Genomic DNA, 19953 nt, shown 5'->3' with positions numbered 1-19953 from the left:
ACTAGGAGGAAAATCCTGTAAGCTGCCTTGGGTTCCTTGAAAGGGGAAAAAAGGTGGATAAAAATGTTATAATAGGAATGACCTTGGCTAGAGATGAAAACTTATTCCCAAAAATCTCCTTTGAAAATGCTGATATTTAATATTCTCCAGATATGAATGCTTGTGAGCTTGGGAAAGGAAATAAAAGTTAAACCAGTTTAAGCAGAGTTCCAGACAGAGAATTCCCAGCCCGAGCAATCGGAAGGCATTATGCGGCTATACGTCTTAATGGAATTTCTGTGGTTACAAAAAGATGCTAGAGGCAGTGGGAAAGCAGAGGCTTCCCCTTCCCCTTCCCCTCCTTCTCCTTCTCCTTGTTCTCTGTATCTTCTGTCTCCATCCCCATCACTGTCTCTTCCTTCCCCTTCCCCTTCCCCTTTTAATCTCAGTACCGCCCCCTAGCCAATACTTTCTGGGCAGTTATGGAAGAAAGCCCATTCAAGCCTCATCTGGAATAAACCTGGGTCTGAACCGTAGTTGCAGCTGTGCCTGAGCTGAGCCAATGGAGCTACTCCTCGGGTACCGATCGGCTGTTTTTCTTCTCCTCCAGTGGGCGGCATCCACACCGTGATTCAGACCAAAGCCAAAATCACACTGGACGAATGGGGGGAAAACTACTTCCTCATCGGCCCTTACTTTGAGCAAAACGTGAAGACCCAGGTGGAAGTCTGTGAGCCGCCCAACGTGGCAGTGAAAAAAGCCATGGAGAGCATGAAGGACGGTGGGTGCCAGGTAAAGAGACCTTCCCTTTGTGTCCTGAGGCAACTAAGCTGGCTCTGAGGAGATTAACTGGTCCCACTAATGCTCTTGTCTTGCAGCGGAACCTGCTAGTCCCCGTCAAAGTTACACTAGGCAAGACTCCGCTGCCTCCCCGGCGCTTTGCACAGGTGCTAATTCAGCAAAGTCAATTCATTACTGATTATTTTTAAGAAAGGGACCTGTTCATCCAATTACATGTTTGAGGAGTTATTTATCTCCAAGTAATCTTAATGGGATTTGCATCTTAGTTTTCCAGTCCCCAAATAATGCAGCCAGGTTTTACCGAGGTGACCTTAACCTGACTTTGCGGTGCTGCTGGATTTGGCCACTCTGTGCCAAAGAGGCAAAACAAGAAACAACGTTGGGCAATCAAAGGAAGGGTAACGGGGCAAGGTAACTTAGCCAGGAGGTGTGCCATTTCGCCTTTTCATGCCATCCTGTACATATCTCCTCTGGGGGAGGTTCCATCGAATTCAGTGAGTCTCCTTCCCAGATGAGCGTTGGTAGCAATGCAGCCGTAAGGAGAAGAGCTGGACATTTTAAATAAGCAAACAAGGATAGAATACAGATGGCAAAGAGAGGATGTCTCAGTTGTGTCTGCCCTGTTTTCTGCAGTGCCCTGGAAAGAGCATTCCCTGTTAAAATATATCAATATACTTTTTCTATTTTTTCTAATCCACCTACATGGATTGGTGGGAGTATCCACACTCATACATACAATTTTCTAGCAATCAGAGGCTTCAGCAAAAGTGGATCAAATACCCAAATTAGGATTGCTTTGATATTGGCATACCTTATACTACCCATTTATATTTTGAAATCATTATAGGATCCTCAGTCCTTGCATTATAGGATGTGAATGTTATCCTTCCAATTTTGAAATATCAGTCTTTCAGTTGTAGAAAAGATTCAAAGAATCCATTGCTAGTCTGTTAATTTCCATGATTCAGGGAAATAATAATAGAGAAACTGCATCGGTGGAGATGAAAGGCTGTGCCGCTACAAAATATATCTGTGAAAAAGATTTCTTCCCGAAAGAAACAGTGGCCAGATTTTGCCAAACATGTTTAAAAGAAGCATTTATTGCATTGCTCTCTGCACCTACTCTAGAGCAAACATGAATGACTGCCTGCTTTGACCCCCAGAGAGCACAGTGTACGGAGTTGTATAGCATTGCCAGCAATTAGCTGGATTAACAAACAAGAGGAAAATGTTGTGATGTCCAGAAGATACAAAACATAAGTCATTGCTGAATCAGATGTTAAGATCCATAGTCCCAGCCTAAGATGCAGGTAGATCCAGGTAGCCGGGTTTTACCTGAGCTGGTTGTGAGAGAGGACGTTGTCTGCTGTGACTGTCCAGACCATTCTTGCCCACAGCATACTGCCCCATGCATCCCAAGCCCCCCGTGAGGTTCTCCTCAGCCTGGGCCTGGATTCTCACATCATTGAGTTCTCCATTAATCTTTCCAGCATGACCCTGCATAAAAATAATCTGATCCTATAATCTACTGCTCAACCTCCAATTCCAAGCTCTCCCTACTGTGTGCGTAGGATTAAACAACCCCAACAGAGTCACCTTCCTGGTCTTTGAGACAGTCTTCCCTTTTAATCCAGCGAGGATCCTGCATTTTGTCAAGGCATGGGGTTCAGACAGATGGCCTTCAAGTACACTGCCCTGAAATGATTTTAAGCAGCCGCTGCTGTTCAGTCCATCCATATCATTCTCAGAGGTCGTGAACAAGTCTGTTCCCTTCCCAGCTCCTTGGATGTGCAAGAGACTAAAACTGGGATCTTCTCCAGGCAAAGCAGGTGCTTCTGCCGCTGAGATATAAGGTTTCGTGCTGGCTGGAAGTAAAGACAAAGAGGCTAAGCTAAAGGGTTAGTGAGACTTGAAGTTTTAAAGACAGAGAGATGGCACCAAGAAGGTGTTCCACCAGGGCAGGCTGGCGACTCCTCTGGTGGTGGAGCTCCTCCTCTACTGCAGCTTTTCTTTTGAGTTGTATAGAAACTATCCATCCCCCAAATAGGTTCACCACCACGGAGTACCATGGACAACTTCCATAAAGCTCAAAATAAACAGTGCCAAGGATCAGAGTCATCCTCCCCACCCTCCCCCAAGTTGTGGGCAGGAGCTCCAGGCATACGAAATGGCCAGAGAAAATGGGCAGAGTCTTTAAAGGCTCAAAGGACATAGATGGACTCCGCGTATGCTATGGCTCAGTGACGATGTAGCCCAGCGTGTGAACCATGCAGGACAGGTTCTGCCAGCACCCCAGGGAATCGCTGAGGCAAGGACGTGTTTGTCCTGGTTTTGGGGGGTCGGACAGGTTGGCTCTCATGCTTCTTCCCTCCCTTCCACAGGTGTATTTTGGCAGGTGGCTGATAGAAGGGAGCCCATATGTGGTCCTGTTCGACATAGGGTCAGCAGCTTGGAATCTGGACAAGTGGAAAGGGGAATTCTGGGATGCAAGCCACATTGGAATCCCTTCCCATGACCGAGAAGCAAACGATGCCCTCATCTTTGGATCAGTAACTGCCTGGTTCTTGAAAGAGGTACAACGTTTTAAAGTTGCCTTTGCCCTGGCCATGTAATCTCTCTCCCCGTTTCTTCAGAGGGGCAGGCAGCTCATCCAAAATGCTCTGGGTGAGGTAGCAAGAGCACCATAGCAGGTTAGGCCAGGGGTTGGGCACCTCCAGCCTGAGACCAAGTCCGGAAAGGGGTTCTGCTGCTTTCTCTGAAACCTGGATCCTGTGATGGCTTCCCAGGGATTCTCCTGATCCGTAAAGGTCAAAATGGCTCTCCTAAGGCTTAGTTATGCACAGTGAGAGGCTTAGCTTCAAGATCCTGCCCATTTCCTGTTCTGAGGGCTGACGTGGTGTGGTGGCAAGTGTGTTGGAGATCTGGGTTCTAGTCCCCACTCAGCAGTGGAGGAGCTCGGTGGAATGCATGCCTGTCACTGAATTTTGCTAGCAATGATTGCTAATTTAACAATACCTTTGATCTCCCTACCAGTCTGCTTCATGCTATTGGCAACCCTGCTGAGAAGCGTTTAATAAATCAGGGTCATAGAATCACACAACCGGAAGGGGCCTAGCAGGCCATCAGGTCCAACCACCTGCTCAGTGCCAGATTCAAGTCCCCCGTCCGGATTTCAGCCAGGTCCGACCCTGCTTAGCTTCCAAGATTAGGCAGGATCAGGCACTTTGGGCTATGCTGTGCATGGAGTACACCTCTGATTTTCTTGGCTCTTTAAACTGGGAGAAAGGTGAGCTATGAAGTCAAGTGGATCCAAAAATCTGCCATTTAAAAATAAGCAAACACCTCTTTGCAGCTCACCGATCAATTTGAAGAGAAGCCTAATATCATTGCTCATTTCCATGAATGGCAAGCAGGACCTGGACTGATCCTTTCTCGATATCAGAAGATCCCCATCGCGACCATCTTCACGACTCACGCTACTCTGCTGGGAAGGTACCTATGTGCAGCAAGTATAGACTTCTACAACCACCTGGACCAGGTAAGGAAGGTAGAATTGACCTGCTCTCTCTTCTGTCCACATGGGATTATAAAGTCTACTAACAATTCAGAGGTTTTCTAAAGCCGTGTTACTATTTTCGGTCTGTTGTTCTCACTTTGCCACTTCAGCTTTGCCTCTGCTCTGGCCTATCCACAAACATAAATTTCTATTGCACTTTTAGCGGACAACATCAAAACAGAACAATAGTCATAAATTACATAATACAGCAGATCAGCACAAAACAAAACAGTAAAAGATTGCCCAACACAGTGAAAATAGCTAAAGGATACTTTTTAAAAGAACAGGGGGAATTAACCAGAATTAACTCCTGTGTTATTATGGATCACACTGCTTATTTCAATAATAATTTATTTTATTTATTTATTAAAACATTTATATGCCATCCTTTGCCGCAGCTTCATAATCATAACAGTAGTTATGGTAAGAGGCAAATGGGAAATATCATCTGTCCAACCACATTAAACAAAATTATGGTCAAATGCTTTAGTAAAAGTTGGTGTTGGTTTACAATGCAGTTGGTCTCACACAAATATATCATTTTTTTAAGCAGACCCAATGCAATGGCAAACTATCTCATTTGGGGTTTTGGCTTGTAAGTGCTTTTGTTTTCCTTTGAATGTCTGACTGCGTACTTCCCATGGCCTCCTGGCTTTGTCTGGGAAGCCAGATGATATCTCAGAATCCCAGCTCCAACCTTGGAAAAGCACTCTGAGGTTAGAACTGGAACTTGCACCTCAAAAGCTGCCCTTCTACTCTTCCACCTGACACAGGTCTTTCTGTGCTGGCTGGTCTCGGAAGAGCATCTTTGGAGTTGGCATGGAAAGGATCCAAGCCTCCAAGGATCACGACCATCCTCCGAAGAATCCAACCGATGTCTCAATTTCTCCTCCCTACGGAGGGGAAAGACATTTAAACCAAAGAAATCAGCCTTCTCAATGTTTTGGAGGATGAGGATTGTGTGGAGGCGATCACAGCCTCTGGACTCCTCCCACCTGATCTTACATGGGATGGAAACATCCACTGATTTCTTTGCTTTGAATGTCAAATAATAAATACATGTCAAAATATTATAAACAGCTGTAAAGAATCATTGCAGAACAACATGAAGAATCATGTGACAAATCTTTTGGCCTATTTTCTAAGAAGTGCCAGAACTTCCTAGCAAATATTTTCCAAAGGCTTGATCCAGTTATTGATCTATGAGGCTGAATTCAGACTGGGGCATACTGGGAGTAGATCTATTGATTTTTCTGAGTTTAACTGCATGTGCCTTGGAGATCAGGATATTACCAACCTCAGGGTGCTAAACAACGTCCGAATGACCATGGGATTTTCAAACTCTCAATCAGGAGGTTGAGAAATCATCCCATGTCACTGATTGATGGGGATTCAGCACAGATCAACAGAAGCAAATCTTCATGCTGTGAGAGGTAAAACTGAAATCAGCAGATTAAAAGTTGGCGATGCCCACCAACTTGGATAGCTTTCAAAAAGGGTTAGAAAAATTCCTGGAGCTACTAGTCCTGATAGAGAATTGTTAGCTGCAGTATCAGAAGCAAGAAACCTATGTGCACCAGATGCTGGGGAACAAGCTAAGAGGATGCTGTTGTACCTATGTCCTATTTATTTATATTTATTACATTTATATACCACCCGATAGCCCAGGGGGGTCTCCAGGTGGTTTGCCATTTACCCGTGGTTCTCCCATGGGGACCTGCATGGCCATCGTGTGAAGAAATTGCTGGACTGGAGCTGGTTGATCCAGAGCAGCGTTTCTTCTATTCTTGGGAGTCACTGGTACAGTCACTGTCCAATAAGTGTATTTCTTTCGAGTCACTAACCATTCCCTGAAGACACACGCAGTGACTGGAATGACTGGTTTGGAGCACGGCTGTGTCCTCCAAGAATCCTGAAGTTGGCCCTGCCCCACTCAAGAATTAAACGGGCTATTAATCCAATCAAGGGTACTTTAATGGGGGTGGGGGAAGCTAACAGGATTCCGCAGATCGCGGCTCGCACCCGCATGGATGGCTGACATTTAAAGGGTACTAATACAGGAAACGATGCTGGATTGCTTTGCTGTTGCCATTCCATGAATGCTTACAGCACATTAAAGCTCTTTCCAACAAATGCTAATATTTCGTAAGAGATCAGCTGTCTTAATGAGGACATCCTTGCCTGTGAAAAGGTCACCCTGGCCCAAAAGCTCAGTGAGCAGGAGGGTTTATCTCCAGGACAATGAAGATCCGCAAGAGATTTCCTCCCTAGTAGACCATTAAGGTCAAAGGAGTGATGTGTTGAGTTCTAAAAGACTCTCAGACCCCTGGGCAAGCTCGTGTGCTTTGATCTTTGGAAAGGGCAAATCACATCTTGATTTCCTGTGTCCAAAGTCCAGAAGTTTTGCGAGCCTCTTCACTCAGAAGCGCTGCTCTGCAATAGTCTTCCGTGAAAAGTGCATCTTCTCCGTCAGCTCCCCGGTGGGGGCAAGAGAAAATTAATTTCTTGAGGGAAAGCAAGTGATGCATTTCAGAAACAAGTAAGCAGGGTCTGAACGGAACTGCGGACCACAAAGTGGTGTGGACTGAGGGGTTCGCCCCATTGTGTGACTAGAGAAATGAGGACCTGAGAGGGGAGGAGAGAATGCAGGGAGGGGGAACACAGACAAATATGGAAGTGCCTCCTCTTTTTTCCAAATTGTCCAAAACAAAATTCCCTGGGGGAAAATGTCATTCCAACACCCCAGTCTTACATCTCCATGAGTGATCCATGTCTTGGTGGCCTCTGCTTGCTTGCATTCCCAAGACACCCTAACCAGAAGGACTGAGCATCTTGGAGGTATTTGACCAATCACAACACAACCTTTTGGGGGTTTGCTTTTAGTCCAGCCATCCCCTTATGGAGTATAACTGGGCATTCAGGTAACACTGTATTTGTTATATGTTGCACTGAAATGTTTTAAAAGCAAATATGCTAGTTGGCCTGACTGTTCTCTCATCTACATTTGAGAGAATTTGGGGTGACCTGTCTGCTTGTGGGGAGACAGGCCAGGCAGGAAAAGAATCAGGGATGCAACCAGTATACAGATGACCTTTTTGGCAGCTTCTTACAGCTAAGCTCCACAGCTAGCCCAGCTCTTTCTCCCCATCCTGGGAGAGGATGCTGGGAGTTGTAGTCCAGCACAGCTGGAGGGTGCCTGGTGGGGGAAGGCTTTGTCAGACCCCGGCAAACAGAATGATGTCGGGAAAGTGAAATCAACCTGAGGGAGACTTGTGCAAAGTATTAGGAAGTACTGCCTTAAATCTAGGTTGGCCTTCAGTTCTTCTAGCCCGGAACTGTTGCTGGTTCTTGTGCCCTGTTTGGAAATGCCGGTGATGGAACCTGAACAGGAAAGCACATGCCACTAAATGCTCACAAGCTGGAGACTGTTTGGAGAAAATTGAGTGGCCTCCTTTTCCAAGCGGGTGGGGAAAAAGAAACAGAAAATCCCTGAAAAGTTCTTAGGAAAGGTTGCCCCTGGGATGCCTGCATGCTTCTTCCTGATCTTACTCCAGTGACTTCCCCCGTGGCCTCCGGGTTTGGAGCACCCTTGGGCAAGGCACTTCCCCCGGGCCCGTTCCCTCTGTGAGCCCTTCTCTCGCCCACTCTCTCTCTTCTTCTTGCTGGGCGGAGAGATGGCAAGCAATCTGGCTCGGGCGTCCCCTGCTTCTCCTTTGCCCCAGGACCAGAGCGAGAAGTTGCGGAACAAGCAGGGTGCGATGGTGAAGGGAAGGAGCGGGCCACGCGATTCTTGTCAGCAGGGCCCTTGCTGCGGTGCGGACCCTTGGGAGATGCTTGTCCGTGGACACCCTTCAGGCTTGCCCTGCTTCGGGAGCACATTTCAAGAGTTTGGAGCCGGCCCATGCTTGACCAGGAATGGGAAGCCAAGCCGACGTGCATCTCCCAGCCCAGAGATGGGCCGAGGCCGTCAAGGCAGTGGCTTCCTTAAAGGCCAGCAATAATGGAAAGTTTGTGGCCGGGATGAGATTGGAAAGGGGCTTTCTTGGATTACGACTTATGTTCTTAGCCCCAGCTCTTCTGCAGATCTGCCTGTTTCGAGGACACGCTCCGGCATGCAGTTCTCTCCGGACGGGTTGAGGGTACAGTTGCCGTACTCAGTTTGCAGATGGCTTTTTCAGGCCCTCTTTAGAATGACTTGGTGGCAGGGCTGTGGAGACTAGTAATTGGATCATAAGCCTTTCACTTCTAGGTCAGCAGTTCAACGCTGTGGAAGACCTAAAGCCCATTACAGCTCGAGAGCACTTTAGTGCCTATGGGGGATTACTCCGTTGCTTCTCTCCCCCCACCTCCATCCGCCACACTTCTGCTGAGAGCCAAGGTTCAGTTCTGAGCGATGGTCTAGGGAAGGAGGGACTTGTGCACGGGGCATGGAAACCCTCAGGAGAGTGTTGCCAAGACAGCCCCTCACCTGGAAAACGGAAGAGGAGAAAGAAGGCAAGCGGGAGGTGACTGTCATGGCCCGTTAGCCAGGATAACCAAGTGAGCCCGCTGTGTGGAGGCCCTGGGATAAACAGCAAGGGAAGGGTTTTAGCCCCTGCTGATCTGCTTTCCGGAGGCTGCTGACTGTCGGAAACAGAACCGAATAGATGGGGAGCCAAAAAGGCAATGATGAGGATGATGAGGATGGACAGAACACCAGCATGTGGCAGGTCTTGAGCTGGCTCGAGGGTTCTGCAGTCCAGCCCTGTATTTGTTGGGCTCGTCCAGTACAACCACCAGCCAGACCTGGTCGAAGGATGAAGCTGCAAGGGGGGCAGTGGAAACTCTGCCAATAGGGCGTGCAGGAGCTTGGGCATCTGCAGGCACCCCAGTGCCACTTTTACCCCAACCGTCTTCCATGGGCCTCAGTGGGTAGAAAACAGTAAAAGACGAAATGCAAATGGCTTGTTTGCCATCAAAAGTGGGCAGTAAACGGTGGCGCTCAGCAGCACTGAAAGGGTTCAATTCAGCTTTGTTTGCAAGCGGAATTCAATCTCTTGCTTCTTTGCTTGTTCGCTTGCTTTCAAGCTTTTCTGTCCCACCCTTCACCTTGTCTCAGGGCAGAGATACAATAAAATAAATGAGCTACGGCAACAAAATTACAGCAAACAAAATCCAATCTTAAAACACTATTAAAATTTAAAATAATGGGAAAATAGCATCATACTCTGTAGCTGTCACACCACTCCATTTTATATTATATTTTATTTCACTTTTTTCCAGACATGGCAGTGGGAGGCAGGATCCACACAGCCCCCAGGCCCTGAATCGTTTGTTCTTGGGCTTCCTCAAGTCACACACGCACACACACGCCTTATAAAGGTTTCCATCTCAGGTTTGCTCACTCATCTGTGAACCGAGGAGACTTGCCCCCCAGAAGCAAGAAATGGTAGAACACATGCTTGGCATATAAAGGATCCAGGTTGCCAGGGAGAGTGTGGCCCCATTAGAATTTGCTGCCCCAAGAAATAAAATGCCAATAGACTTATTCGGAAACGTCCAGGCGGTTTGCTAGTTTGCTTCCTATCATTGCATTTTTCACTCTCAGAATTTGAAATCACCAAGGAGGTTTCTGCAGACTCACAAAGCCGTAACACCAGGCCTTGGTGGTCTTACCACCTTTTCATCAGAGGGGACGCCTGGAATTTCCCCTGCTAATGAAATTTATTTTCAAGAAGAAAACATTGAGTTTAACTTTGGATAAACTCACCCAATGTTGATTCAGATTGGACTCATTCTCCCTCTTTTCCTGATAATTCTTGAACTTTACCACCTTGACAAGTAAAGTTCAGAGAGTTATTTATTTCTTAGATTTGTATCCCACCTTTTTTCTTTTTAAAGAACTCAAAGCAGCTTACATCTTTTCCTCTCAATCTTATCCCCAGAACAACAACCCTGTGAGGTAGGCTGGTCTGAGAGTCTGTGCCTGGCCCAGAGTCACCCAGGTGGCTCCATGGCCGAGCAAGGACTAGAACCCGGATCACCTGAGTCCCAGTCCCTCACTCTTAACCAGTACACCACACTGGCTCTCCCTAGTTCCATTCTATCCAGTCAGAATGATGAAAAGCACTTCCTTCTATTAGCCATTTTGCAGACCTATTAATTCAATTTAACTGTGTTTGGTTTTAGCATAGAAAATACCAACAGTAGCAATGACTCTTCCCTGTAATGTTACAACAGCATATCTGATGGAAAGATTCAGAATTCATTAGTTGAACATCCTAGGATCGGCAGCAGAGGCCCTCCTCTGGGAACCCTCTTTGAAAGAGGTCAGGAGACAGAGTACTCGGAGGAGGGCCTTCTCTGCGGTGGCGCCCCAACTATGGAATGTGCTCCCTAGAGAGGTCCGCCTGGCACCATCATTATATGTTTTTCAGCGCCAGGTCAATACCTTTTTATTTGGCCAATATTTTAATACATAGTAATTTTAATTGTGTAATGACTTATTTAATTTATTTTAAATAATGCTCAGGGTGGAATAGTTAACTTATTTTATTTTACTGAAGACTGAAATAATGTTGTAAGCCGTTCAGAGATGACAGTAATGGACGGCCTACAAATTTTTTAAATAAGGGAGGAAGGAAGGAAGGACGGAAGGAAAGGACGGAAGGAAGGGAATTCAAAGCCCAGCCTTGCATGCCTTTTATCTACATAAAAAACTTTTTTCTAGAATAAAACAATCCAGTTGTAGGTTCCTGTTAGCACAGGCTGCCAGCAAACCATGGTGTACCAACCTAAAAGTCCACCCCATTGTACAGTCTGATCAGATAAATTCCACTCAACCTGGCCTTCAACTCGGCTTAAGGCTCTTAGGACCTGAGCAAGCAGGCCGGGCTGCCAAGAGAAGACAATGCGATTTCTCCCACAGCCTTGCAAAGCAAAGTCAAAGGGCAGCTCTCATGTGCAGCCTTGGCGAAGGGTCACCCAGCCAGCCGGAATTCATGGGGAAGGCAAATAATAGACGGAGATAGATGTGTCAGAGCTATAACCGGTGATCCGTTTCTCACCGTTAAATAGGATTAAGAAGGTGTCTATTGCCGCACAAGTATGCCCAGAAGAAGCGTCTGGCCCTTGGGTGGCACATCGGCCTTGAGTCGTCCACAGCGCTCCGGCACCACCAGGCATTGCCGACCACCCAGTACAGGAAACTGAGGTTCTCAGATCAGGTGGTGAAGGGGAGGAAGAGTGAATTCCCCCATTCCCCACCTCCATCTACAACCAGGAGGCCGCATGGTCTCCAGAAGCTGGTCTGAAGGTGCTCTCCTCTTGTGGGCTTCACCACGTTGGGAGAACAGCTGTCCACCCGCTTTCCTTCAAGCTGCACCCTCTTCTCCTTAGCTTTCCTCCACAGGAGCAGCCGTGGGGAACAGAGGAGCAGGGGTTCTTAGCTCAAGGAAAGAGATGCCCTGAACCAAGGATGCTGCCAGCACCCTTTGAGGAGGTCACTGGGCACCCTGGCTTTGGAAAATGGTGGAGAGCAGAACTTCACCATTGGCCGAAGCAAGCCAGGTCGGGGCGATCACAGGCTGAATGGCTGTGGGGAAGAGTGAGGCAAATTCCGTCTTCCATCTGGAAGCCACCTCAGCTGGGTAGATTCCTCCTCTGGTTACTTAGGGATGAAGGAAACACCATCTGCACATCCTTGTTTGCTTCAAATGGGTCTTCCTACCAAAAGCACATTCTTAAGAGGGTTGGATCTTAAGGCCTTAAGAAGGTTAGATCAAACATCTCACGTATGACAAGACCAATCCACATTTACAGCTGAACAGTTCGCCTAGAAAGCGTAACTTTGGTGACACTTGCGTATTTTCAGTCCCTTAGAAGCCTGAAATGGCTCTCTCTGAAATCCGTATAGAAAGCAGGGACTTTTTCCTAAGACGACACCTATCTCTGCTTCTGGAAGCTCTGCTTTTAAAATAGTTTTTTAAAGCTGCTTTTTGGTTTACTCAGGAGCACAGTTCTGACTGATGAAGTCTGTTGTTATGGTTGTAGGTGCAACCCTATGCAAATTTAGACAGAAAAAAGACCTACAGCTCCCACTCCACTCAGCTCCGAAGGGATATTTTTCTGTCTAAACGTTCGTGGACCTGCAGCTTTAACCAATGAACTGACTCAACATTAGTGTTACAAGAGAAAAGCGAAATATGGCTGGCACTGGAAAATATGAGGAACTTTTCAGACACTGCTGTTCAGAGTAGTTATTAAAATGCAGCAGACACAAGAGAGCCCTCAGTGAAGGAAATTAGGAGGGTGGCTACTCGGAGGAGGGCTTTCTCAGCGGTGGCGCCTAAGTTATGGTATGCGCTCCCCAGAGAGGTCCGCCTGGCGCCGTCGTTATTTGTTTTTCGGCGCCAGGCGAAGACCTTTTTATTTAAGCAGCATTTTAAATGTTAATATTATTGAATTTTATTCGGCCAGGGCGGCTTATTTTATTTTACTGTATATATTTTAATTGTTATTGTTTTAATGTATTTTGTATTTGATGTTGTAAGCCGCCCCGAGGCCTTGGCAAGGGGTGGCATAGAAATGTTTTAATAAAATAAAATAAAAAAATAAAATAAAGAGTAATGGACTGATGGAACACCTCCCCGACCTTGACTTTGAAGAAAACCACCTTGGTTTCTCAGCAGTTAAAGATCATTTAAGACTAAGAGGATTGCAACTCAACTGTAATCATTGGCACCTAATTAGAGTTAAGAATTTGGTTAAACTGAACTTTGTAGAGTTGGCTTTTGCATGTGGGAAACGGTGGTGACCATTTGAACTTTTAATCAAGCACTTCACTGGACCCATTTGGGTGGCATCTGATCCTCTTTGCTCCCTTCCTGCTCCTTTTGAACTTTCTGTGCCCACCTGGTAGACTTGCCCAAGCTCATTTGACCTCATTTCTGAATGTTAAACACCTTCGGGTACTCAGTAACTTTGGGTTTGTCCAGGGGATCTTATCAAAGATACTCATCTGGGTGCTTGCAGTAAATACATCACTGCAAGTGACTGCTAAGGAAAGGTCTTTTTAGTGGTGGCACATTGGTTGTGGAATTCTCTCCCCTGATAGAGTCACTTTCATGGTACTTGCTTTGCTAGGTAAGGACCATTTTCCCAGCCCTGTCCCAGGCCTTTTAGACCTTCGGTTTTGCTTTCGAAGGGTAGTATTAGGGCATTTGATTTTATTGTCTTACATTTTAAAAAAACTTACACTGAGTTGCTACATCTCCATGCAACTGTTGGCTTTTACACTGGTTTTATTTTGGTTCAGAGCACTGTAGCTGTTATGATGTAATTAATAAATGTAATTAAGACAATGCAATAATACTGGATGTTGAGGGTATTGCTTCAGCTGTGGGCACTGCTTCTTGTCAGATGTTTTCCTTGGAAGAGCTCCTAAAACACACATATTGCCCACCCAGAAAAACACAGGGCCGGGATACAGTATTGCGTTATCAGTAAAACCATAGCACAAACTCCCAGAGGGCTGGAAAGTCATCCTAATTCTTGGCAGAGGAAGGGAATAAATGGACGTTGAGACTGCTGACTTTGCAGTGTGAGACCGGAATAGGATCTCCAGTCTACAGTCAGGAAGGAACCCTGGTTGGGAAAGGCAGTAGACAGGGGAAGTTGTGCCAGGGACACGGCTTGTCACATTGAGGGATCTGCCAGTGTCAAGGTGAGTCACTGGCTCTGTGGCAGAGAGTAGGTGAGCTGGGGCGCCATCCCAGGAGAGCTGGCCTCTCCCTCTGAAGCAGCAAGAGCTGTGCACCTGCCATGGTGCTGATACAACCGGGGCTGCAAAGCGGGCCTTTTGGTGCTGCAAACCTAAACAAGTCAGGTCTAAAAATCCATTTTCCTTTTTTTGCATGCATTGCTGCTGAATCACCATTTCCCCACCGGACCCTGGATATTTCTTTCTACGTGTCCTACAGAATTCAGCCTGTGTGTTGCGGATCTGGAGGACTCGGGGGTCCCTGCAGCTCTAAGTTCCCAGCCTCATCATCACGAGTGGGGCTTAAGAATATGAATAAAGTTTGAAAACCAACAGAGGAAAAAATCGTATTAAAAAAGAGGAGATAACATCACTGCCATTCTCATAAAAATCATTGAACGGGACTGGGAGATTGCTTGTGAGTGGTGTGTGTGTGTGTGGGAGAGAGAGAGAGAATAAATACATAGGTACATCAGAACCTAAGAACATAAGTCAAGTCCTGCTGAATCAGACCACAGGTCCCTCACTCGGTACACACGGTGGCCAACCAGCTGCCCACAGGATCCCTCCAGCAGGTTGGGTGCAAGACCTCCCCCTGCCCAAGCTCCTCAGCAATGGGTGCATGTAGGCGAGCCCCCTCTGGTGAAGGTAGCCACGGATAGCCTCCTTTCTCCTGCATCTGTCCAAGCTCCTTTTAAGGCCATCCAAATTGGCAGCCATCACCACTTCCTGTGGCAGCAAATGCCACAGTTTAACTCTACATGTGTGAAGAAGTCCTTGCTTTGATCTGTCCTGAACCGCCCACCAATCAGCTTCACGGGTTGAGCCCTTTGGGTTCCAATGTGATGGGAGAGAGAGAGAAAATGTTTCCTTCTCCACTTTCTCCACACCGTGGGTACTATTTGAAAAATCTTTATCAAATAACGTCTTTTTCCTCCCTCCCTCCCTCCCTTCTTTTCTGCCATTTAACAGTTTGACATAGATAAAGAAGCAGGCGAAAGGCAGATATACCACCGGTACTGCATGGAACGGGCATCGGTACACTGTGCCCACGTGTTCACCACGGTCTCTCACATAACAGCCATAGAAGCGGAACACATGCTCAAAAGAGCAGCCGGTAAGATCGGCAAGGATATGTTGCCTCAGGCTTGCCAAATGGCAATTAATACCCCAATAAGAGCAGGAAAGATTGAGAAAGGTCAGGGCATCTTTTTGATTTGCTGCCATTCTCAAAATGGCCAGCAGCAGGGCGGTGGGGGCCGAAAGAGGGCTTGGAGGGGCCGCATGTTGGTAACTCCTGCAGGAAAGGGATGAAGTGATCAATGCCTAGGAAAGCTAAAGAATGCAACTCGTTTGATATGGTTAAGTCCACATATTCAGGGACATTGCCTAAAAGGTAGAGGAAAGCTTTACGTGGGGCTTCCCCTGAAGACAGTCCGAACACTTCAATTGGTGCAAAATAGAGCTGCCAGGGTGCTGACAGGGACGGGGCGTTATGCTCACATGACTCCAGTCCTCCGTCAGCTTCACTGGCTTCCCATTGAAGTCTGGGCCCAATTCAAGGTGTTGGTGATGACCTATAAAGCCCTAAACGGCTTGGGTCCTGGTTACCTGAAGGAGCGCTTACGTCCATATACGCTCGCCCGTCCCCTGAGATCTGTGGGAGAGGCCCTTCTCCGGGAACCCTCCGTGAAGGAAATTAGGAGGGTAGGTACTTGGAGGAGGGCTTTCTCTGCAGTGGCGCCCAACCTATGGAATTCACTCCCCAAAGAGGTCCGCCTGGCACCGTCGTTACTGGTTTTTCGGCGCCAGGTAAAGACCTTTTTATTTAAACATCATTTTAATTGTTAAAACATATGATTTGGCCAGGGAAACTTCTTCTTCCTTCTCTTTCTCCTCCTATACTTTTATTTACTTATTTTATACTGATAATTTTAATTTTATATTTGTAACTCAGTGTATTTTTTGTATTTTTGTATTTAATGGTAATTTATTATGTTCTATTGTATTTCAATGTATTTTATTGTGTTGTAAGCCACCCCGAGGTTTCGGCAAGGGGCGGCATAGAAATATAATAATAATAATAATAATAATAATAATAATAATAATAATAATAATAATAAGCTTAAATAAGATTGCATTCTTATGGAAGCTGGAATGTTTGGCATTATAATAATAGGGTAGATTTATTTATTTATACATGTATTTATAGGCTGCCTATAATTGCCAGGGCCTTCCTTGGCAATTTTAACATTTCCCTAGAGATCTGGTGGGCTAAATTTCAGCTGCACCACTTAAAGTTCTCCAAGAAGCAGTAGCCCCACAGAACAAGGACTGGAAAATGAGCACATGCGCATTTACATATGCTCAAAAGTGTGTCTGTGGACTGTGCTTGGTAAGGACATGTTCATTTGCAAAAAGAGATGTGATAACAGGGCAGGGGATGGTGCCGGATTTCAGAAAAATCCTCAAGAAGAAAGATTTGGGGGCAGCAGCAGAATTTGGAGGACTTGTGTGCAAATAGGGGAATCAAATATGGCAGAAAACATCCGGACCCCATACCTTTATTCCGGCAAGTGCCCATGGGAGCAGGCCGGTGGGACAGATGGTCTCCTAAAGAGTCACGTCTGCAAATGAAAGATGTGGGGCATCAGTCCTCGTGGGTCACCCGCTAACCTGACCTCTGCTGCCCCACATCAATTAGAACTGGGCCACACTGATTAACCACCTAAAACCATTGTTAAGATTGGCTCTGCCCTTCTTCGAATCCTGCAGTCTTGCGAAGGGGCCCAATGTTAGGGATACGCAGTGCTCCCGGTCAGCTGCCAAATTGTGAAATTTGCCTATTGCTCAAAAATGGTCAATGATCTTTGCCAGAGTAGATAATTAAGCTTGCAATCTACCCAAGGGCATGGCGATCAAAACAGCCCACTTACAATTTGCAGACAGGCCAAACTTTGCTCGCAGAGAGCACTGTAGTGGTTCCTGTAGACTGACAGCCACCTTGTTTTGGGAGTCGTTACTCCAGCCTAGTTCAGTGCTGGCAGACCCCAGAAAGAGGCAACCACGAGAGCAAAACCATCGCCCAGGATTTGGTTCCAGGATCGGTCCCCATCCTGCTCTTTACAGCCCATCCCTCTAAAACTGAAGGCTATCTTGGAAGAGTCCCCCTATGCTCAGCATTCTCTGAAGGCACAATCCTATGCATTGTTTGCCAAGAGAAGTCCTAACATGGCCCTGCCAACTACGATGTCTGGAACGGACATGCTGAGAACTTAGGGATCATTTCTCTCTAAACATGGATAGGATTTTGTTGTTTCTGTGCTATCAAGTTGTCTTCAATTTCGGGTGCCCCATGCAAGAATCCTCTCCAAAATGTTCTGTCCCTGACAGCTCATCTCAGCTCTTGGAAACTCACGAAGAGGATCACATCCTTTTTTACCAAAACATTCATTGAACCAGATTAGTAACACTACTGCTAATATTGGTAATTACTCAGTCCAATCCACAAATGTAGATTGCCTGCAATTCCCACGGCTATAATGACTTCTGATTCTCATCCAAACTGTAACATGTTCAGGATTAAACATGTGATGTATGGGATAATTTCTCCCTCCTGTGTCTGCGTGGTTTTGTGGTCGGAAGACCCAAGATCCAGCATAGGAATATAGGAAGCTCCCTGGGCCCACCTAACTAAGTGTTCTGGACACTGACTGGCAGCAACCCTGCAGGGTTTCCTAGCCCCTGCCTGCAGATGCCAGAGACTGAACTGGAGGGTCAGAAGAACTGCACTGAGATACAAATGCCAGAATTCTGTCCTTCCTCCTTCCCCCTCTCCCTCCGAGCTGGGCATGATGTGAAATGCAGGCAGCCTGCCTCTTTCTTTTGCCTTGAGATCTTTTAAGCTACTTAAAAGGGAGCTTTTAACCTCCCTTCCCTCTGCTTTTTCCAGATGTTGTCACCCCCAACGGTCTGAACATTAAGAAATTCTCGGCCATGCATGAGTTCCAGAATTTGCATGCCACCTGCAAATCAAGGATCCAAGAGTTCGTTCGGGGCCATTTCTATGGGTAAGCTCTCCTGGTCAAAGGGATGGGTGGGTTGCTTCACAATTTGGGGGTGTTTTTATATAAAAGACCCCAACACTTAGTGCAAAATTCCAGCTTCCTTCCATGTGTGGAAATAGCCTTGCTGTGAAGACTACCATCAATTGATTTTTAAAATCCTTATATCTGGACCAGGGTAGCACTATGGATCATGTAAAGAGCTGGAGTCCATCAAACAATTTGGAGTCAGTGGGCACATCTGGAATTTTGGGAGTCTGTCATGAGCAGTCTCATAAAGTGCCCACCATGGGTGAATAAGGGTTGTCCATTTGTAAACTGGCTTCCATTAGAAGCACGACTGGTACAAAGGCAATATTTTCTTAATTTCCCAGAAGGCAAACCAGCGAGATGAGGGGCTTCTCTGGTGTTTCTTATGAGCTTGTGATCCCATGGAGGTTTATGGGGCCTTTCATGACATCGTTGTCTTCCAGGGCCTTTCCCAAGTTTTCTAGCCTTTATAACAAGGAAAATCTGGTGTTAAATTTTAAATTGTGACAAACCAGAGTAAAAGGTTCGTGGAATGGGGAGAATCCGCTACAGTGCTTCTGTGCCACACTGCCACCTTCTGGTTGGTTAACAGAATGCGCAGAGGCAGGGACCTACAAAACCTTGGGAAAAGCCCCCTGCATAGGATGGATTTTTCCTCTGCTATGAAAATGGAAAAAGAAGCTTCCTTACAGCAACAGGTTAAACCTTTTATGCAGAGAAGCCCTGAAAGGAAAATCACTTTTTTAAAGAACATAAGAATAAGGCCTGAGCTCCAACGTTCAGAAACACTCTTTTGGAACCCAGGTACTGGAGAACTTTGCTTTGCAGCATGTTGGTAACCCACTCAAAAAAAAATTAATTCAACAAACCTGGGGCTCCCCAAGAGACATGTCTGGGGGTGCACTGGTACACCATGTTGCAGACCTTAGGGCTAATAAATACATATGTAAAGCAGCATACCAGCTTCCCACTTAAAGATGCTAATTAACATGTTGAGGTCCATGTTGGAGGCCCAGAACTAAAGAACTGAGTAGCAACTTTCTCTGTCTTTCTCTGTCTCTGTCTGAGTAGCAACTTTCTCTGTCTGCTCCTAAGGTTGCATCCTGCACCTAATACCATACATTTCAGTTCTAACATGAAATAGAATAGCTGCCTTAGAAAATAGGACTGCAGGTAGACTTCCAGATTCTTAGCAAAGAAGCTGAGCTGTTTCCAATTATTTTACCCCTTGTTTGCCACAAACAAACATATGTATTTTTAGCTCATTGATTATATTTATAAGGTGTCCATTGAACTAATCCTCTAAGCATCTTGCAATTTTAAAATAGAATTAAAAAGTACAATGTGCAAAACTCTGAAAACACAGTAGAAGAAAGTATAAAAGTACATTAAAAGTCAGCACAATTTGTAAAAATGCAGTGCAAAACCAATCTGTCTGGGATTAATATAGACACATAGTTTGCAGGGGGAAAGAAGAGAGGGTCCTGGCACTGGTTCAACCATCCCACCGCCCTCTGTCTTCTGCCACTTCTCGGGCCTCTTTTCCCCTCTTGCAAGAGTGTATATGTGAGACAGGGCAGAGGCTTTCAGGGGAAATGAAAAGCAGACGAATGATTCCTGAGTCTATTGCTTCAGCCCTGCAAAGAATACCAGTCCCCTTCCTTTGCAGGGGAGTCGCTGCACCTGGATTTCCAAAGCAGAATTTGCCACCGAACACTTAGATTTTGGCTAGCCAAATGCTGGTCTGCAGGATCATTCCAGCCCTTGGACCTTCCCCATCTGGC

At 46.3% G+C, this 19953-nt stretch overlaps 1 protein-coding gene across 1 annotated transcript in view; it reads left to right on the top strand.

The window, feature by feature from the left end:
- The window catches only part of GYS2 (glycogen synthase 2), a gene marked incomplete at its 3' end in the record, with an annotated part of 42311 nt that overhangs the window by 10591 nt on the left and 11767 nt on the right, over nt 1-19953 (top strand). Inside the window, exons 2-6 of the mRNA XM_044452139.1 lie at nt 590-771; nt 3162-3353; nt 4133-4318; nt 15048-15192; nt 18028-18145. Of these exons, the coding sequence (XP_044308074.1) occupies nt 590-771; nt 3162-3353; nt 4133-4318; nt 15048-15192; nt 18028-18145 (823 nt within the window). The remainder of the gene's footprint in view (nt 1-589; nt 772-3161; nt 3354-4132; nt 4319-15047; nt 15193-18027; nt 18146-19953) is intronic.

This window comes from Varanus komodoensis, unplaced genomic scaffold (genome assembly GCF_004798865.1).
Source record: "Varanus komodoensis strain SLA01 unplaced genomic scaffold, ASM479886v1 scaffold70, whole genome shotgun sequence".
Classification (NCBI taxonomy): Eukaryota; Metazoa; Chordata; class Lepidosauria; order Squamata; family Varanidae; genus Varanus; species Varanus komodoensis.
The sequence above is the reverse complement of the archived record's forward strand: the minus strand, read 5'-3'. Positions and strand labels throughout refer to the sequence as shown.